The 18,753-nt window shown below is 43.8% G+C and overlaps 1 protein-coding gene across 1 annotated transcript in view; it reads left to right on the top strand.

The window, feature by feature from the left end:
- The window catches only part of GABRB1 (gamma-aminobutyric acid type A receptor subunit beta1), a 98,339-nt gene that overhangs the window by 69,746 nt on the left and 9,840 nt on the right, over positions 1–18,753 (top strand). The window contains exons 5-8 of the mRNA XM_081020052.1: positions 8,029–8,111; positions 14,103–14,240; positions 14,335–14,487; positions 16,211–16,452. Of these exons, the coding sequence (XP_080876178.1) occupies positions 8,029–8,111; positions 14,103–14,240; positions 14,335–14,487; positions 16,211–16,452 (616 nt within the window). The remainder of the gene's footprint in view (positions 1–8,028; positions 8,112–14,102; positions 14,241–14,334; positions 14,488–16,210; positions 16,453–18,753) is intronic.

The raw sequence follows: 18,753 nt of genomic DNA, 5'->3' as shown, positions 1-18,753 counted from the left end.
GGCTATTTATAAAAACTTAATAAACTCTGTGCTTTAATGTTGTAGAGAAATGGCTGTTTTTGCTGCCTAAAATTCAGGCTATCATAAATGTCAGAAGAAAATTGCTCAGCGTACTACTCCTGTCTTATTTATTGTTTACTAGAAAGAAAAGTGGAACCCTGCCTCCTATGCTCTGCCTTATATTACTGCTTATATTTTCAACTGTAGATGAAAATGAATGACCCAAGGTATATGTTTTCGGGTCATTCTAGTTTGCTGTAGTCCATCACATTTGTCAATAAAGTCTGGATCCTACACATTGAGCATGAGAAGATGGGGGTGAAGTGGTACTTGTCTTGGTGGGGGGCAGAATGGACTGCTCTACCACAGACTACTGATGGAGGGTCAATTTTTTATGCCTATATAGAAAAAGAAAATCCCTGTGTGTAAAAAGCAGCCAGAGGAGAACAGGATTAGGACTTTTCTCCCTGATACTTTGTTGGGGTTTTCCTTGCATGGAATCTTGTAGGCAGTGGGGCATTCAGAAATGGCACTTGACACACACATCCACACTCGCAGCAAGTGGCAACGTAGATTCTGTCACTTCATTCTGCGGCACATACAGACCAGGCATGTACCACATACCCCGCAAGTGTCCTGGAAAAACTGGGACATCCTGTTTTCCCCGCAAAAACACAATGGTCATTTTGGGCACCATGATATCACGTGATTTCATGCCAAGGTCTCGCCCCCCCCCCAGCACTTTTTGGAGGGGCCGCGATCTCTTACAGTGCTCAAAACACACATTTTCGGGTACTGTAAGAGCACGCGCCCCCCCCAAAGTGTGTGCTTTGGGCTCCATGATCTCATAAGGGTCACGTGATTCATTTAGGAGCACAGAGAGAGGAAGGTGCACGTTGACTGGCTGGGCTCCCCCTGTGCAAGTCGCTGTGGCGGCATCAGCAGCGAGGGCTGGTCTTGCATGGTGGGCTATGTTTATGCTCCGTGGTCCACACTGGCCTGGCATGCATGCACCTGCATGAGCCCCAAGCACCAGCAAACCATGCTATGCCACTGCAATAGATCAGAAGTATATACCCAAATATACTGGTGCCATTTCCAGGTGCCAATGAGGGGAAGAGCACCCATCATGAGCTGGTTTTTGAGGAAATAATATTTCAATGAATTTTTTTTTTTTAAATTGAACCACTAAAATTAAGCTGTGTTTCCTCTGCATTTTCACATCCAAAATGCCTGTTCTATCCTCAAAGCTTGCTTTCTCTTCTTGCTTTCTTAAATTTGCCGTTTCCCACTCCCTTTTGGGTTTAAAACACACACACATACATCTCTGCAGTCTATTTGCTCTGTCAAACAAAACTGTTGTTTGCAATAAATTGTGCTTCCCATTCGCAGACAACCTTTATTACTGCCGCTTGTTTGCAGGAGTGTAGTTATAGCATTGTCAGAATTTCTGCTATAAATTTTATTTGATTGTATTTATAGCCTCGCAGTGAAAAGGGCTAACTGTGCTGAAGTTTCTTCAATAGATCTCAGTCCCGTAGGATATTTGGTAAAATAAAATAAAAAAATAAAACAGTGCAACATTACTTTGTATTTGGCATCTACAGAACACCTGGTAGGTAACCTTTATGGTACCTTGCAAAATAGTTTACCTTGACCCGGCTATGGGCTCATTCTGCACACACATAAAAAATGGGCTTCTGCCTGCTCTCTTTGCCTGGGGCATTGCAGGGATGGAGAACCTGCGACCCTCTAGTTGTGGTTAGACTCCAGCTCCCATCAGTCTCAACCAGTATGACCAATGGTCAGTGTGAGGATTGTAGTCCAACAACATCTGGAAGAGCCAGTGGTTCCCTACCCCTGGTGTGTTGCATTTAAAATGCTATTGTGTGCATGATTCCCAAGGCTGGACTAAAAGCTATAGCTGAACTTTTTCAGGGCGAGGTCTGTTTGAATTTAAAGCTTTTAATATTCTCATTCTCTCTCTCTCTCTCTCTCTCTCTCTCTCTCACACACACACACACACACACACACACCTCACAGAATTGTAGAGTTGCATAGCAGGAATATACAGCTTGAACTTTCAACCTTGGTGTTATCAGCACCATGCTCTAACCAATTGAGCTATCCAAGCTGATATATAAAGGTAAAGGGACCATTAGGTCCAGTCATGGCCGACTCTGGGGTTACGCGCTCATCTCACTTTATTGGCCAAGGGAGCCAGCGTACAGCTTCCGGGTCATGTGGCCAGCATGACTAAGCCACTTCTGGCAAACCAGAGCAGCACACGGAAATGCCGTTTACCTTCCCGCCGGAGCAGTACCTATTTATCTATTTGAACTTTGACGTGCTTTTCGAACTAGGTTGGCAGGAGCTCACCCTGGGAGCTCACCCTGTTGCGGGGATTCGAACCGCCAACCTTCTGATCGGCAAGCCCTAGGCTCTGTGGTTTAACCCACAGCGCCACCCGCGTCCCAAGCTGATATATGAACATAGACTAAAAAAAAACCAGTAAATGCTGTATATATAAAAGCAGCATACAATCATCCTATGTCAAAATAGAACCGGGCAGTCCAACCCACGACCCAGAGGCCACATGCAGCCCTCAATGCCTTTTTTGGCAGCCCCTGGCAACATTTGATACCCCCCCCTCCGCCCTCACACTGCCTTCCCAAAGCTGAATAAGTGACAGCACTGTTGTTTGGGAAGGAGGTGTGAGGGCTCCGATAGGGTCCTAGAGTCCTCCTCCTCCTTCCCAAAACCTACTTAGCACTTGTCCAGCTTTGAGAAGGAGGTGGGAGGGCTCTAGGACCCTGCCAGAGCCTCGCACCTCTTTCCCAAAGCCCGGCAACTTGCTTATCCAGCTTTGTTGGTGCTGACCATTAAAGCCCTAAACCAGAGCTTCCCACACTGTGTGTTGCGACACATTCGTGTGTCAGCTGCAATGCATACGTGTGTTACACAAACGCTCCCCACATTCCTCCCAGGGCTGGAAAGGAGTTCGTTTAACCTCAGGATTGCAAGCAAAACTGAATTACTGTGTCGTGAACTGATGGAAAACTGAATTACTGTGTTGCGAAATGATGCAAAACTGAATTACCGTGTCGTGAAATGATGCGTGTCCAAAAATTGTGTCACCAACTTGAAAAGTTTGGAAAGCTCTGCCCTAAACGGCTTTGGCCCCATATACCGGAAGGAACTCCTCTGCCCCCATCGTTCAGCCTGGACACTGAGATTGAGGACTGAGGGCCTTCTGGCAGTTCCCTTGCTGCTGAATCTAAAGTAATACAACTGGAGAGGAGAGTCCCATCCATAAAAAGACAACTTGATGAACATAAGCTGACATTCGTTATGATTGAACTTAAAGAAGAACAGATGAATTTGAGGACCAGAGCCCTATCTGAATTGGAAAAGGAAAGCCGGACAGAGTTTCAGGAGGTGACAGGACTAACATTGGTTGAGAAAGAGAGGTATTTGGGGGTTAGTATGACCGCCAAAAATGTGAATCTGCTTAAGGATAACTGTGAAGGATGTTGGATTGAAGAGAAGGGAGATTGGGAAATATGGACAAATCAGAAGTTGTTACTGTTGGGCCGAGTTATTGTGGTGGGGATGAGGGCTGCTGTGTTGCTGGGGATGTTGCTTTTGTTTCAAACATTGCAAGCTCTGGATGGGATGGAGGGTCTCAGGAGGTGGCAGAGGGATGCTCCTAGAGTTGTTTGGCAGGGCAGGAAGCCTCAAGTCAAACTTAAGATATTGATGGATGCTAAAGAAGGAGGTGGACCTGCCCTGCCAGACCTTCAAACTTCGTTGTGAACCATCTGCCTTTTGCTGGTTGAGAGAATGGTTGCTTCTTGAAAACACTGAAGTGTTGGACAATGGCAGACGAAGTTGATGGACTATATGGAATTGCCGGAAATGACTGGCAAGATCCGAGACCAGGGTGAAGAGTCGGTGGAAGAAGATTGGAAAAAGTTTATAGACTATTTATAGAAATATTGTAAAATTAAGGAATGTTAGAAAAATGTTGGAATGAAATTACATGGCTTTAGTAGAAATGTCATAAGGAATTAAGTATAAATAGATTAATAGAAAATTAAAGGAAAAGTATGGCAAGAATGTGTTAAGATAATTATAGAACAGAAAACAGAGTAAGATGGAAAGGAATTGCTGAAACAAATAATAGAAGTGGAATACAAAAAGGGAGGTGTGAGGAGGTCGCTGGAAATAAGTGAATGAAATATAAGATATTGAAAATGTTTGAGCTGTTTTTAAATTCTTGTTTGGTTTTGCTTGGTTTGTTATTCGTACTGTTTTTTCTCTTTTTTCTCTTTTTTTTTCCTTTTTCTTTTTGTTTGTAGTGTTGTGTTGGAAATTTTGAAAAAGTAATAAATATCATTAAAAAAGAGAGAGAGAGAAGTGAGGTTACAGGGAACCAGGCAGAGGGCCTTCTCAGTAGTGGCGCCTGCCCTGTGCTACTGTTGTGGAGGATGGGAGTGATTAAAAAAATCAATCCTCCTGTGAGACTGGAAATGTCCCCTCACTTGCTCAGTTTAGGATATTCCACCATTCTTCAGCAGAGTTTCTTTTCTCTCAGCAAAGTAAGTGGCTGATGTATATTTCAAACAAAGCTTCAATCATAAAGAAAATTGAAGCACAATAACAAACTGAAAGAAACTAAAACAACCTCATGAGGTGAGAATGACAGTTGGCCTCTCTAACTGAACTTAACTGAACACCTGAAGGGAGGGGCCGATTCCAGAGCACAACACAAAAGCCACGCCCACCAGATGACAGACATTCTACTAATCCAATTAGGCCCCAGTGTTTTTTTCTCACAGGAACATCCTCACATCAGATGTCAAGGAAATAAACAACTATCTGACTTTTAGAAGACATCTGAAGGCAGCCCTGTTTAGGGAAGTTTTTAATGTTTGAAGTTTTATTGTGTTTTTAATATTCTGTTGGGAGCTGCCCAAAGTGGCTGGGGCAACCCAGTCAGATGAATGGCATCCAAATATTATTATTATTATTATTATTATTATTAGGAAGGCAGCATGAGAACTTGGTGGGGGACATCAAATTTTGGCCTCACTCCACCCTCCCGCACGACAAGACAGTGTGCAGCCTGTGGGTTCCATATTGTGGCCCTCTTTGTAGAAAAAGTTGGGCCGCCCTCATATAGGAGCTAAAACCAGTTAAAAGGTTTGGGGAAATAAAAATGTCTTTGCCTGATGCCGAAAAGACGTCAAGACACCTGGTGAGTTTCTTTCTCTGAAAGGTTCGTTCCATGCTGGGAATGCTACCACTGGAAAGGCCCTTTCCCCAGTGGACCACCCATCGCACCTCACCTGACAAGGAGCACTCAGAGAAGGGCCTTAGGTGAAGATCTTAAAGCCTGGGTTGGCGCAGCTCCAGACAGGCAAAGTGCTGGGCCTTATACGAGGGAGAAAGAATTTTGCATGGAGATTTGTATCTTGTCACTGGAAACATTTAATTTCTCATGCTGCATTACTTTTTGTCTACCGTATTGCTGCTTTGGGGCAAAACCATTTAGAAATACAGCTCAGCGTGCCTTATGGAACTGGGGGGTGAGGAAAACCTGGTTCCTTTGGTCCATTAGCAAACTCTTAAGAGATATTACACAAAAAATCAATACTGTCAATGCTGAATAAAAAATATTAATTCTTTAGAGAGGGCTTTTTTTCTGAGCAAGTCTTAATACATAATTCAGTTTGAACAGCCAATTGCTCCTAATATTCCCAATGTGGCGTACAGGGGTTCCACAAAGGCTTCCTGTTTCTGCTGATTTTTTTTCCTAATTAAGGGTTTGGTCATTTGTTGCTGCTGCTGTTTGCCTTCCGGGGATCCTCCTTTTTTATTATTGGTTTTATTTGTTTGGGGGGCTTCCCAGTTTTTCTGTAAATTTTCTGTTTTTATGGTACCCAAAACAGTACCTTAGGTTTCCAAATGTACCCGCAGGTCCCAAAAGGCTAGGGATCTTAAATTAAGTTAACTGGCTCTTCTAGTGCTTCTCTACCTTTTCCCACAAAGTAGAAAATCCAAAGGAGCTATTTGTGTAGTCCGTTTTCCTTTGGAAGAGCAAGAACTGGAGATTTATGGGAGATGCTTATAGCTTCATTTGTTTGCTTTAAAAAATGTGCAGGTTGTAAAGAAACGGTAGGGATATGCAGAGCAAGCAGAGACAGTGCTAGCCCAAAGGCAGAATCAGAATCACAGATTGATTCATGAACTGCGGCCACTCCATAGAAATTAATAATAACGAGCCCACACTCACACGGTGCAGTATGCAACTAATTACCTGAGAAACAGCTGCCTTGGATGGCACCGAGGATTCTTCCATTAGCATTTCACACGGCTGGGATGGAAGAAATCAACAAAGGGAATAGACAAGGAAAATTTTTCAAAGCAGAAAACAACCTGGCCGGGGCACTAGCCAGAAGGACAAAGGCTGTGGGGAGGTCACACCTTTCCACCCAGTGCCAGATTTAAAGGTAAAGGGACCCCTGACCATTAGGTCCAGTCGTGACCGACTCTGGGGTTGCGGCGCTCATCCCGCTTTATTGGCCGAGGGAGCCGGCGTACAGCTTCCGGGTCACGTGGCCAGCATGACTCAGTCACTTCTGGTGAAGCAGAGCAGCACACGGAAACACCGTTTACCTTCCCGCCAGAGCGGTACCTATTTATCTACTTGCACTGGCGTGCTTTCGAACTGCTAGGTTGGCAGGAGCAGGGACCGAGCAATGGGAGCTCACCCCGTCGTGGGGATTCAAACCGCCGACCTTCTGATCGGCAAGTCCTAGGCTCTGTGGTTTAATCCACAGCACCACCCGTGTCAGATTTACGTATAAGCTAAACAAGCTATAGCTTAGGGCCCCAGTCTCTTGGGGGCCCCCGAAAAATTCAAAGGAAAAAACAACTGGGTGTACATTTCCAAAATATAAGATAAAAAACAAATAAAATAAAACCTACATACAGCAACAGTGTTTTGTGTTGTGTAGGCTCCTATGTTGTAAGTCAGGCATGGCCAAACTTGGCCCTCCAGATGTTTTGGGACTACAACTCCCATCATCCCTAGCTAACAGGACCAGTGGTCAAGGATGATGGGAATTGTAGTCTCAAAACATCTGGAGGGTCGAGTTTGGCCATGTCTGGTGTAAGTAATGGGCCCCACCTGCTAGCCTGCTTCCTAAAATATCACTATCGCTATTAATATACTTCTTCTTAACTGTATTTCACTATTAATATACTTCTTCATAATTGTATTTCAGTTCAACAATTACTTTGATAAAATACATACTTTGTTATGTGCCAATGGCTTTAGATACTTATTAGGTCCATAAAGTACCATATAGCATATATTCAACACAAAAAAGCGACAATTTGTTGTTGACAAAGGACAGCTGGACATATAAAGGGCCCCATTACCTTCAGTAGCTTAGGGCCTCATCAAACCTAAATCTGGCCCTGCTCCCACCCCCTGCACACAGCCTTTGACTGCTTTTATAAAGTCTGTTTTGATGCCATGTGAATGACACTTTGTCCTGCAAGACAACACTTGATGCTTGGTACAGTGGTACCTCGGGTTACATACGCTTCAGGTTACATTCACTTCAGGTTACAGACTCTGCTAACCCAGAAATAGTGCTTGAGGTTAAGAACTTTGCTTCAGGATGAGAACAGAAATCGTGCTCCAGAGGCACAGCGGCAGCGGGAGGCCCCATTAGCTAAAGTGGTGCTTCAGGTTAAGAACAGTTTCAGGTTAAGAACGGACCTCCAGAACGAATTAAGTACTTAACCCAAGGTACCACTGTAATTGTTTTTGAAGAAATTCAATAAAGTTTGCAATAATAATTTGAAAAGTTTTTTAAGAATGTTAAAAAGTTTGACCTGAGATGCATGTCCACGTATCCTTCTTTCTTGATCCTACCTTCTCTCTCTCTCTCCCTCTCCTTCTTCTCTCTCTCCCCCTCTCCCTGTCTCTCTCTCTTTCCTCTTCTTTCTCAGGATCACTACCACGGCTGCCTGCATGATGGATTTACGCAGGTACCCTCTGGATGAACAAAACTGCACGCTGGAAATTGAAAGCTGTAAGTTGTCTCCCCATTTTCTACTGCTTATATAAAAGAACAAACTTGTTTTGTACTTTTGTACAATGTGTGGCAAGGAATCTTACAATGTATACTGCCATCTACACCTAAATTGCTACCATATTTCTGAGCCCAAATAAATTTGCTTATATCTCTTGCCTAATTTGCAATATTGTCTAAAGTATAAAGTATAGTTTGACTATTAATGTTTTAAAACATTTTTGAAACATTACGCTGCCTCTTTACCGTATCTTTAAAATAGGAATATAACAAGCTGGTCACATATACAGTATGGTGGTGCATCTAGATTAATTACGGCACTGAATAGTTTAAATCAGTTAAATATACCATGTGGGATGCGGGTGGCGCTGTGGGTTAAACCACAGAGCCTAGGACTTGCCAGTCAGAAGGTTGGCGGTTCTAATCCCCGTGACGGGGCGAGCTCCCATTGCTCGGTCCCTTCTCCTGCCAACCTAGCAGTTTGAAAGCACGTCAAAGTGCAAGTAGATAAATAGGCGAGAAGATAAATGGCGTTTCCATGCGCTGCTCTGGTTCGCCAGAAGCGGCTTAGTCATGCTGGCCACATGACCCGGAAGCTGTACGCCGGCTCCCTTGGCCAATAAAGCGAGATGAGCGCTGCAACCCCAGAGTCGGCCATGACTGGACCTAATGGTCAGGGGTCCCTTTACCTTTACCTTTACCTATAGATAGTACTGAGCTACACAGTCCAATTTCCTGACTCTGTCCAAGGCAACTTCCTCTGTTGCAGTGAGAATTCCTACTCCAGACTCAGTGTATCTAATGCGCCACAGCAGCGAATATAGCTTTGCTTCCTGGTTGGTTGGTATCTTGCACCTGTGTGTATTAGTTCATTGGCTGTAATACCATTAGATTACTATGAAAAGCAGATAAAAACACTGCCCACCATCCTTATACGGAGCCCCACCAGGGTCTCAATAAACCTCTTGCACTAGTTGGACTAGGAAACTTGGGTTTGAATCTCCGCTCTGCCATGAAGCACAGTGTGACTTTGTTAGTTGCAGCGTCTTAGCTGAATCTACTCCACAGCATTGATGAGATGATATATGCATTTGTGCATTTGTGTGTGTGCTTTGTGCACCACCCTGAGCTCTGAAGGAAGATAGAATAAAAATGCAAATTGTACAAATAATACCTACTTAGGACTTCAAGAACAGGGTTGGGTGTGTTGTCCTGGGCTACATGAGGCTCAGTGGGTCACAAATTGTGCATTCCTGCATAAGCAATTTTCTGGCTTTCTTTTTGCCCTGACTGGTATCTCTTCTGTTTACAACACTTTTAGCATCCTTGTCATCCTTCGCAATGTTATCCACCATCGTCAATTACTATCAAATATAGAACAGCAGTCGCTGAATACTAATTGCCAAATGTAAAACACTAAATATCAAATTGTGAGCATTCAGCGGGTGTCGCCATAGAATTGGCTTCCACGTTAAATAAGAGATCGTGGGAGGAATAGAAAATGTCTCATTAAGGCATTTATGTTTCTGGAAAAGCCCGTCGCTGTGTTTTCCTTCTTTCTGCGGAAATAGATGCAGTCTTAAATGTACATAATGGCTGAACAAAGACAGGGGTCAATTTGAAGAGGCATTGGTATGCATCAATAGAAAAATATTCCAGCCGCGTGCTCAGTGGTTCGTTGCCAGGAAGCCGGGGGGACGGGACACTCCAATAGCTGCATTCTTATTTGAACCGTCATTGCCACTTACATTGGCAAAAAGCATTTTGACCGATTTGTGCAGAATCATTATCACTCCCTTCCTGAGACAATATACTCCACTGTTAAGGTGGCTGCATATAAAATACCTTGGGTTGAAAGGGTTTCACAGGAAGCATGAAAACACATAGCATATCATTGGGGAAGGCCAATTCTGCTGGAAGCTAAAGATCCCAACTGTTTATCTGGGCCTTTGGGAAAGAGTGGATGTGGCTGATAACCTACCTTATCTTTCACTCCCACTACACTGGCTATCGCTAATGTGGTATTCTAGAACCCATATAGTCCAAGAGCACTGATAAAAAAAAAGGTAAAGGTAACCCCTGGACGGTTAAGTTCAGTTAAAGGCGGCTATGGGGTTGCGGTGCTTATCTTGCTTCAGCGCTTGTCCACAGATGGCTTTCCGGGTCATGTGGCCAGCAGGACTAAACCGCTTCTGGCGCAACGGAACACCGTGATGGAAGCCAGAACGCATGGAAACGCTGTTTACCTTCCCACCACAGCGGTACCTATTTATCTACTCGCACTGGCGTGCTTTGCAACTGCTAGGTTGGCAGGAGCTGGGACAGAGCAACAGGAGCTCACTCCATTGTGGGATGTGGGTGGCACTGTGGTCTAAACCACTGAGCCTCTTGGGCTTGCTGATCGGAAGGTTGGTGGTTCGAATCCCCACCAGCACTGATATCTAGTTATGGGGAACTTGTAAACAACAACAGCCATATAGCTCAGGAATAATACGAACCGGTCTACATAACTAAGCTTTCCTCCTCCTTCTTCCTCTTCTTCTTCTTTTTAGAAAAAGGCTTAAGGATAAACAGATGTTATTTGTCTATTTATTACATAAATATCCTACTTTTCTTTCAAGAAGCTCAAGGTGGCCCACAAGATTCTCCCTCCTCTCAAATTTTCCTTTCAACTCTGTGAGGGAGAATAGGCCAAGGAGCAGCTTCATGCCTGAGTGGAGATTTGAATTTAGGACTGTGACAATCCCTCACCTGACAGAATATCGCAGCCATCTCAGGAAAACAAGTGCTTAAGGCAGCTCATCAAAAACCTTGTCATGAGCTTAGAAACTATGAATTTATGAATTGTAACTAACTTCTGAATGTCTCTCAATGCACTTTAGTGCTGCTCAGTGACCTGTAAATTCAACGAAAGCCTAATGCAGTCAGATAAGGATTGTCAAGCGATGTGTTAACGAACTTAGAGAAGAAGCCAGGGGGGCGTATGGACTGGTCTGGGAGAGGGGGGACAGGTGACAGTTTTGACTGTTTATGGACCAGGAGAACTTGACTCCAGGTACTGGTGACTTCAAGACTGGATTATTGCAATGCTCTCTATTTGCGGGTTCCCTTGTGCTTGAACTGGAATGCCGCAGCATGGTTGCTGGCAGGAGTGAGACCTACTCAAAGATCGGCACTGATTGCCGATTTGTAACTGGTCCAAGTTCAAGCTGTTAATAATGGTATTAGAAGCCCTCAGCTGCTTGGGACTAAGTTTCTTGTAGGATGTGCCCACTAGACTGCTTTGGTTTGTGAGCTGACACTCTTGCAAGTGCAATATGAATCAGTTGTCAAACTTCCTGTTAGAAAATATTTAAGAGCCTTTGAAAGAATGCATCATTAAATTTCAACTCAAGTCCTGTGCAAGGTTACACGCTGAACCTCTAGTTGCTTTGATGTTCATTCATTCTCAGGGTACGACAGCCACACTCCTAAACTCCAAAGGCTGAATGGCCTACAACGTTTTTGCAGCCGTACCTAAGAACCCAGGTCTTTCATAAAGTTCTGGCAAACAAAGCAGATGTGCAGGCAGACCCTAGCGTGTGATGCTGTAAGAACCTTGGAACTTCCAGTCTGTTGTGTGATAGCTCTTAGCAACTTTTTATTCAGTCAGATCACAATTAAATCTCTATGAGCGGGCAGCTGAAATTGTGAATCTTGTCATTTCACATTTTTTTGTGTGTGGGGAGAAGAGGCAAGGACTGTTTGATGGTAATGCATTCATCCTCACACTGTTGGCCTTTGGCACAGTTTATGCATTTACTGGTTTTATGCCAATGTGTGAACAGCTGCCTGAAGCACAGACTCTCTAAGCAAAGAATTAATTTAAAGGTTTTCTTTGTCTGTTGGTGAGCTTGCTGCAGCATATGATAAATTATTCCAGTCCTCGCCGCAATGGGAACTCCATTTTCATCCTCAACTCTTACTTAATGAATTCAACATGTATCCACAATTATAAACACTCTTTTAAAAAATACAAGTGATATAGCAACCAGTTAACAACATGTCTGAGTGAGGCAACACACTGTGTTTGCAGTAAGCTGTGTTTGTAGCAATCCTTGCTTAATGTTACATGAATGTGCCTGCTCACCCCTCCTCTCTGCTATGGTATGGTCGCAATGTGGTGATCGAAAGCTTTCACTTCTACTTTTACTAACTGCTGTTTAGAATTATGTTCAAACCAAGACAAACTATTGCTATTCTAACCAAGTTTGGATAGCTCCGGTTTACTGAAACAAGCCAACTTCAAAGCATAGTTTATGAAGCTGTCTTGCTTCAGTAACAAAATAGAAGATAAACCACAGTCTAGGGTTCAGAAATAACATTAAATGCAGTTTACTAAAAACAAAAATTTGCGTCGTCTTCCGTGTGGAAGTGCTAGAGGGGAGGGGGGACGTGTGAAATTCACTCTGTTTTATTCGCATAATTCCAAACCATAGTTTGGCATTATGATTGAACATTCAGAAGATGTTCATTCTCTTGTACAACACTTGTGCGATGCTCACATCTTAATCATGTTTTGTACTCCCCAGTTTCCTAAGCAGTGGGAAGTTCCAGGGACAACCTTATAGGTTCAATTTTTGAAATGTTGGAGGGTATGAAATCCTGATAGGTGAATATCTTGATGGGCAGCTAAAATATTGCACTCTACAAACAAACAAACAAAACCCCCCCAAAAAATTATTGTGTTTGGATTGGGTCTGTAACCAAGTCAAAGCCCTTTTCTATAACCAGCCATTTCCCAATCCACCGGTACCTGATTCAGTCTGGCTGCTATTTACTTTCACTGCGGTTGCACAAAGTGAGTTTAACATGAATCTTGCCTTCAGATGCAAAGTTTGCAAATGGTAGTGATGCAACATTCACATGTGGGATGAGTGAAAAATAGGTGTGAAGCATAAGCAAACCGTAAATTGAAAACTGCAGGGATTTTTTTTATTTTTTAAGTCAGATAGTTCTTGCACAAAGCAGCGAGGTATATTGCAAGTCATGGCTGCCCCCTGCAGCTGGTCTCAGGGCTCATTCAGATCCTGCTCTGCCAGAGGAATGCTTATTTTGCAGCATGTTTCCTAACCATTCCTTACTGCTTACCTGAGCCACGTGTTTCACTTTTCTACAGGGACTAAGAAAAGCCTTGCTTTAATTCTGAGTAGATATGCATAGGGGTTCACTGTTAAATCTGTGAGAGGCGCAGCACAATCCTATGCATGTTTACTCAGAAGTAAAGCCCAATTGCATTCAGTGAGGCTTACTTCCAAGAAAGTGTGCATAGGATTGTAGCCTTATAGACATAGTGCCCATCATTCCAGTGATAACTTATGATTCAGGCCTAAATCCCCAAGCCCGTAACAGTTCCTCTGTAATATTCTACAGGGCTATCTGTTCTTTATCAATTATATTTCTTCCATTTATTATTGTTGTTGTTTGTATATTTTATACAGTTTGAGATCTATAATTTTATAATTTGTTATACAGTAATTGTGAAATTCCATTTTAAAAAATATTGTTTAAGAAGAATAAGAAACCCCAAGTCTGAACTTCTCCAATATCTTCATGTTGCCTTTGATAGAGAGCTGGAGAAACATTTAAATAAATAGTTTTCAAGTTTGGAATGGATGCTTCCTTTTATCGAAATGCAATAAACATTATATAAAGCACAGACATAATATTTTGTTACTTTTGTTAATCTTTCAATTGTTTCTCATGAAAAATAAGTGGCTTGGTATAAAATCTGGTGATGAAAGCTTATTTATAATTTCTAACCATCAGAAATTTCCCAACAAGAAATAAAATAAAAATGGCGGAAGTTCACAGTAATGGTCAGTAATGTTTGTTCTTATTTTCATTTTATTGACATTTTATTGGCTTTGAGATTTAATTTTACTACTCAACTGATTTATAAAACATTTGGTCAACCAACTAACAGGCTTGGGTATATCTTTCCTATTGCAGATGGATACACAACAGATGATATTGAGTTCTACTGGAATGGAGGGGAATCTGCTGTAAGTGGAGTTAATAAAATTGAGCTCCCTCAATTCTCAATTATCGACTACAAGATGATCTCAAAAAGAGTAGAGTTTGCAACGGGTAAGCAGTGAGCATCCCAAGACATACTCTGGGAATGGCAGTAGAAAAGAGACATGCTGTGGTTTCACTTTTCCCTTTTTTATTTTTTAAACAGGGGCATACCCTCGGCTGTCACTGAGCTTTCGACTTAAAAGAAATATCGGCTACTTCATTTTGCAAACCTACATGCCTTCTACTCTGATTACGATTCTGTCGTGGGTATCTTTCTGGATCAACTATGATGCATCTGCTGCACGAGTTGCACTAGGTAATTTATTATTTGGACAACGAAGCTACTTAAATATCCTTGGTGTGTGAGATTTATTCTTTTCATTTATTAATTCATTTTAGCATGTTAGAGGGCTCTAAGTGCTCCGTGTGTTGTGTTGTTTTGGTTTTCTTTCTTTCTTTCTTTTAAAAAAACCCATAATGACACATAACATCCTGGCAATTTTATATTACTGGTCATGTATCTCTTTTTTTAAAGTAAATTTCAAGTCCTTACAGTTGTGAAGAAAGTGGGTGAAAGTATGGGGGAAATGCAGTGTATCCCAGAAACTGGAAAGGGTGGGGGGAGTAAATAAGATTTCCAGAGCCATAATATATGAGTCATACCCTCCCAGTTCTAGACATTGTGTTCTATCTTCTAGTAATTGCGCAAAACAAGCTTAGTTTGTATAATTTATACAGTTGCAGACCATCTCTCTGCCTGGATCTCATGAGAAAATGATGGTGACTCTGAAAAGGAGTCATAAAAGATAATGTGCTATGTTGGCAATGCATCTTTGGCTGACCAAAAACAAACAAACAAAAAGCTTCTCCAGTTACAATAACAGATAGCTGATGGCAGTATGGGAAACTACCTTATATTACCCTTAGCCAGGCTTCCTCAACCTCGGCCCTCCAGATGTTTTTGGCCTACAACTCCCATGATCCCTAGCTAGCAGGACCAGTGGTCAGGGATGATGGGAACTGTAGTCTCAAAACATCTGGAGGGCCGAGGTTGAGGAAGAAGAAGAAGGAGAAGGAGAAGAGGAGGAGGAGTTTGGATGTGATATCCCGCTTTATCACTACCCTGAGGAGTCTCAAAGCAGCTAACAATCTCCTTTCCCTTCCTTCCCCACAACAAACACTCTGTGAGGTGAGTGAGGCTGAGAGACTTCAGAGACGTGTGACTAGCCCAAGGTCACCCAGCAGCTGCATGTGGAGGAGTGGGGAATCGAACCTGGTTCACCAGATTACGAGTCCACCACTCTTAACCACTACACCACACTGGCCTTAGCAATGTTACTACTTCCAAAAGTCTGCACCCTGTGCTCCCTATGAAAGTGCCTTCCAGCATGGGATGTAGCAACCATGCTGCTACAGTGATGTAGGAATGCAGGGATTAGGTGTCTATGTATATGTAAAATACATTTGCAATGTACAGGTGGGACCTGTTCAAGATTCAGCCAGATAGTCAGGCAGGATTCAGGATGCTCCATTCCATTCACCCCTCCCTAGTTTTGTCCCCCCTCTCAATAGTTAGCATCCTATGCTTACCCTCATTTAGCTGTTTCTGGTGAATAGGGGATAACTCCAAATGAAGGAGTCTGGTTGTGTTGCTGCAGATGCACCGCATCGTTCCTCCTCTCCGCACTCCTCCCAGCGGTCATTCCTCCTCTGGTCACTGCTATGGATACATGACCTGACTGCCTGTCTCTAGGCACTGCGGTCATCTTCAAGGGACTCCCACGCAGCAGGGTTGATGTTGCCAGCCTGTTCATGTCATGTTTGCATACATCTTTGTAACGCAGAGTTGGTCTGCCAATTGGAAACCAGCTCCCTGCAGAGCACATCCTTAGGGACCCTGCCATCTTCCATTCTGTGGACACGACCAAGCCAGTGTAGAATGAGTTTGCTATTCGTATATAGGATTTTAGCAGGTTTGTTGGTGGCATCTTTCCACATGAAGAGTTGCTTTGTGTACCGAGCTCTTTCCTTCCTTCTAGGGATCACCACTGTGTTGACTATGACCACCATCAGCACTCATCTCAGGGAGACACTGCCAAAGATTCCCTATGTGAAGGCAATTGACATCTACCTAATGGGGTGCTTCGTGTTTGTGTTCCTTGCCTTGTTGGAATACGCGTTTGTGAACTACACCTTCTTCGGCAAAGGCCCACAGCATCAGAAGAAAGCAGCTGAGAAGGCCAGCAGTGACAAGAGGAAACTGGAGATGAATAAAGTTCAGGTAACTGGTTGCCTGAGTTTTCGTATATTTCCATTTACGTATATCAGGGTGAGGTTGAGAAGCAGGAAGGAAGCAGCACCTCAGGAAACCCTTCCAGAGCTATCCTCACTTGTGCCATATGACAGAATTCCATATGGAATATTTGTATGCAGCACGGGACAGGACAGTGATGAAAATGTTGACCTAGTACAGGGGTCAGCAAACTTTTTCAGCAGGGGGCCAGTCCACTGTCCCTCAGACCTTGTGGGGGGCCGGACTATATTGGGGGGGGGGTGAACAAATTCCTCTGCCCCACAAACAACCCAGAGGTGCATTTTAAATAAAAGCAGACATTCTACTTATGTAAAAACACACTGATTCCCGGACTGTCCACAGACCGGATTGCATGGCAAGTCCGCCTCCCCCCTCATGAAATAAGGACACAGGACACAGTATTTTAAGGTTAATGGGCGTAAAAGGCTACAACTTTGTTGACTGCAGGAATTGAGCGGTATTGGCTTAGGCATTGGTCCTATCACTAACCAGCTTCAGCCTGATTGCATGAAGGCTGGTGAGGGTTAACCACCAGTAGGGGGAGTCCTGCTGATGTACATCAACCAGGAGCTCCCCCGGGGACACCGCTCGGGGGTGTGCCTTAGGCCCACACCTCCATAGGCTTTGGACAGGACCACGCCCCCCGGAATCCTTTACCAGACTACCCTTTGCTTTGGGGGAAGGTGATGGCGCTTCCTCTCCCCCTCATTTGAATAACAATACCCCTACCAATGCCGAGAAAGTTGTGACGATTTGCTATGAGGTAGGCGAAAAACCAAATGGCTGGTGCCAATTTGCCAAGTGGAAAAAATTCCTACCAGGCCCCTTGACGGCAACCAACCGAAGTCCATAGCAATGTCAGAGAGCTAAACCTAAGGGCGGGCGGGGTGGGAAACCGGAGCAGCTGGAACGTGGAAGAGAGGAAAATCCTCGGGCGCGCCGGCCCTAAATAGCCCGGGCCACGCCTCCCCGGCCAGCCGATTGGCTGATCGGGGCGATGACGCACCCGAGGATTCCCTCATTCTCGCGTGTATGGGGAGGGCATGGGCCTGCAACCCCACCTCCTCTCCAGCTCGGAAGTGGCTTTTAGAAGGCAATTGAGCCAGATCCAGGTCCCGGACCTTAGTTTGCCTACCCATGACCTAGTATGTGGCAGCTGCGAAAAAGGCAAATTTCATGCTAGGGATCATTAGGAAAGGAACTGAAAATGAGACTGCTAAGGTCATAATGCCATTATATAACTCTATGGTGCAAGCATATTTGGAGAACTGTGTACAGTTCTGGTCACCTCAGCTCAATAAGGATTTTGCAGAGTTGGAAAAGATTCAGGAGAGGACAGTCAAAATGATCCAGGGGAAGGCGTGACCTCCCATATGGAAAGGTTGCAGCCTTTGGGACTTCTTAGTTTGAAGAAAAGGGAAATAAGAGGTGACATGGTAGTTTATAGAATTGTGAATGGCATGGAGGAACTGGATGGAGACATACCCCCTAAAATAATACTAGTAACATAAAACAGTTGTGCAGGGAAAATAATAATAATAATAATAATAATAATAATAATAATAATAAATTTTATTTATAACCCGCCCTCCCCGGCCAAAGCTGGGCTCAGGGCAGCTAACACCAGTAAAATTACAGTAAAAACATAATGGGGGGGGGGGAGCCAATTTAAAATACAGGTTAAAATGCAATTTAAAATGCAGCCTCATTTTAAAAGTAGCTCATAGATCAAAACCATAAGGGGAGGAAAACATAAGGGTCAGACTGAGTCCAAACCAAAGGCCAGGCAGAACAGCTCTGTCTTGCAGGCCCTGCGGAAAGATGTCAAGTCCCGCAGGGCTCTAGTCTCTTGTGACAGAGCGTTCCATATGCATGTGGACCATACTGACAACCCCAGCTGCTATCATGCAGGAAAAGAAAATGCAAAAGCAAGTCAGGGCAGAGCAAAGGTGAAGGCAGACCACAAAAGAGAATAGCAGTGTTCCCTTCTTTCCCAACTGGAAGTCCATATCAGTCAGGCAGTAGCACATGACCCATTTGGCCTTTTTGCTGTTGAAATGCTTCCTGGCCATCTTATAGGTGTAACCACAGGCTGAATTCTCACCAGTTGCCAGGCCCGACAACTTTACCCTTTGGTGGAGATACACTAAGGCAGTGGTGACTGGCACTCATTTAGACCAGTAGGGCAAAAGGCAGAGAGACCAGTAGCCAATGCAAGATCGAGCCATTGAATTCTGGGTTGCTCCCCCCCAGCGTCCTCCCTGCTGA

The sequence above is a fragment of the Podarcis pityusensis genome, assembly GCF_964106645.2.
Source record: "Podarcis pityusensis genome assembly, chromosome: 9".
Lineage (NCBI taxonomy): Eukaryota > Metazoa > Chordata > Lepidosauria > Squamata > Lacertidae > Podarcis > Podarcis pityusensis.
This window is presented reverse-complemented; position numbering and strand designations above follow the sequence as displayed.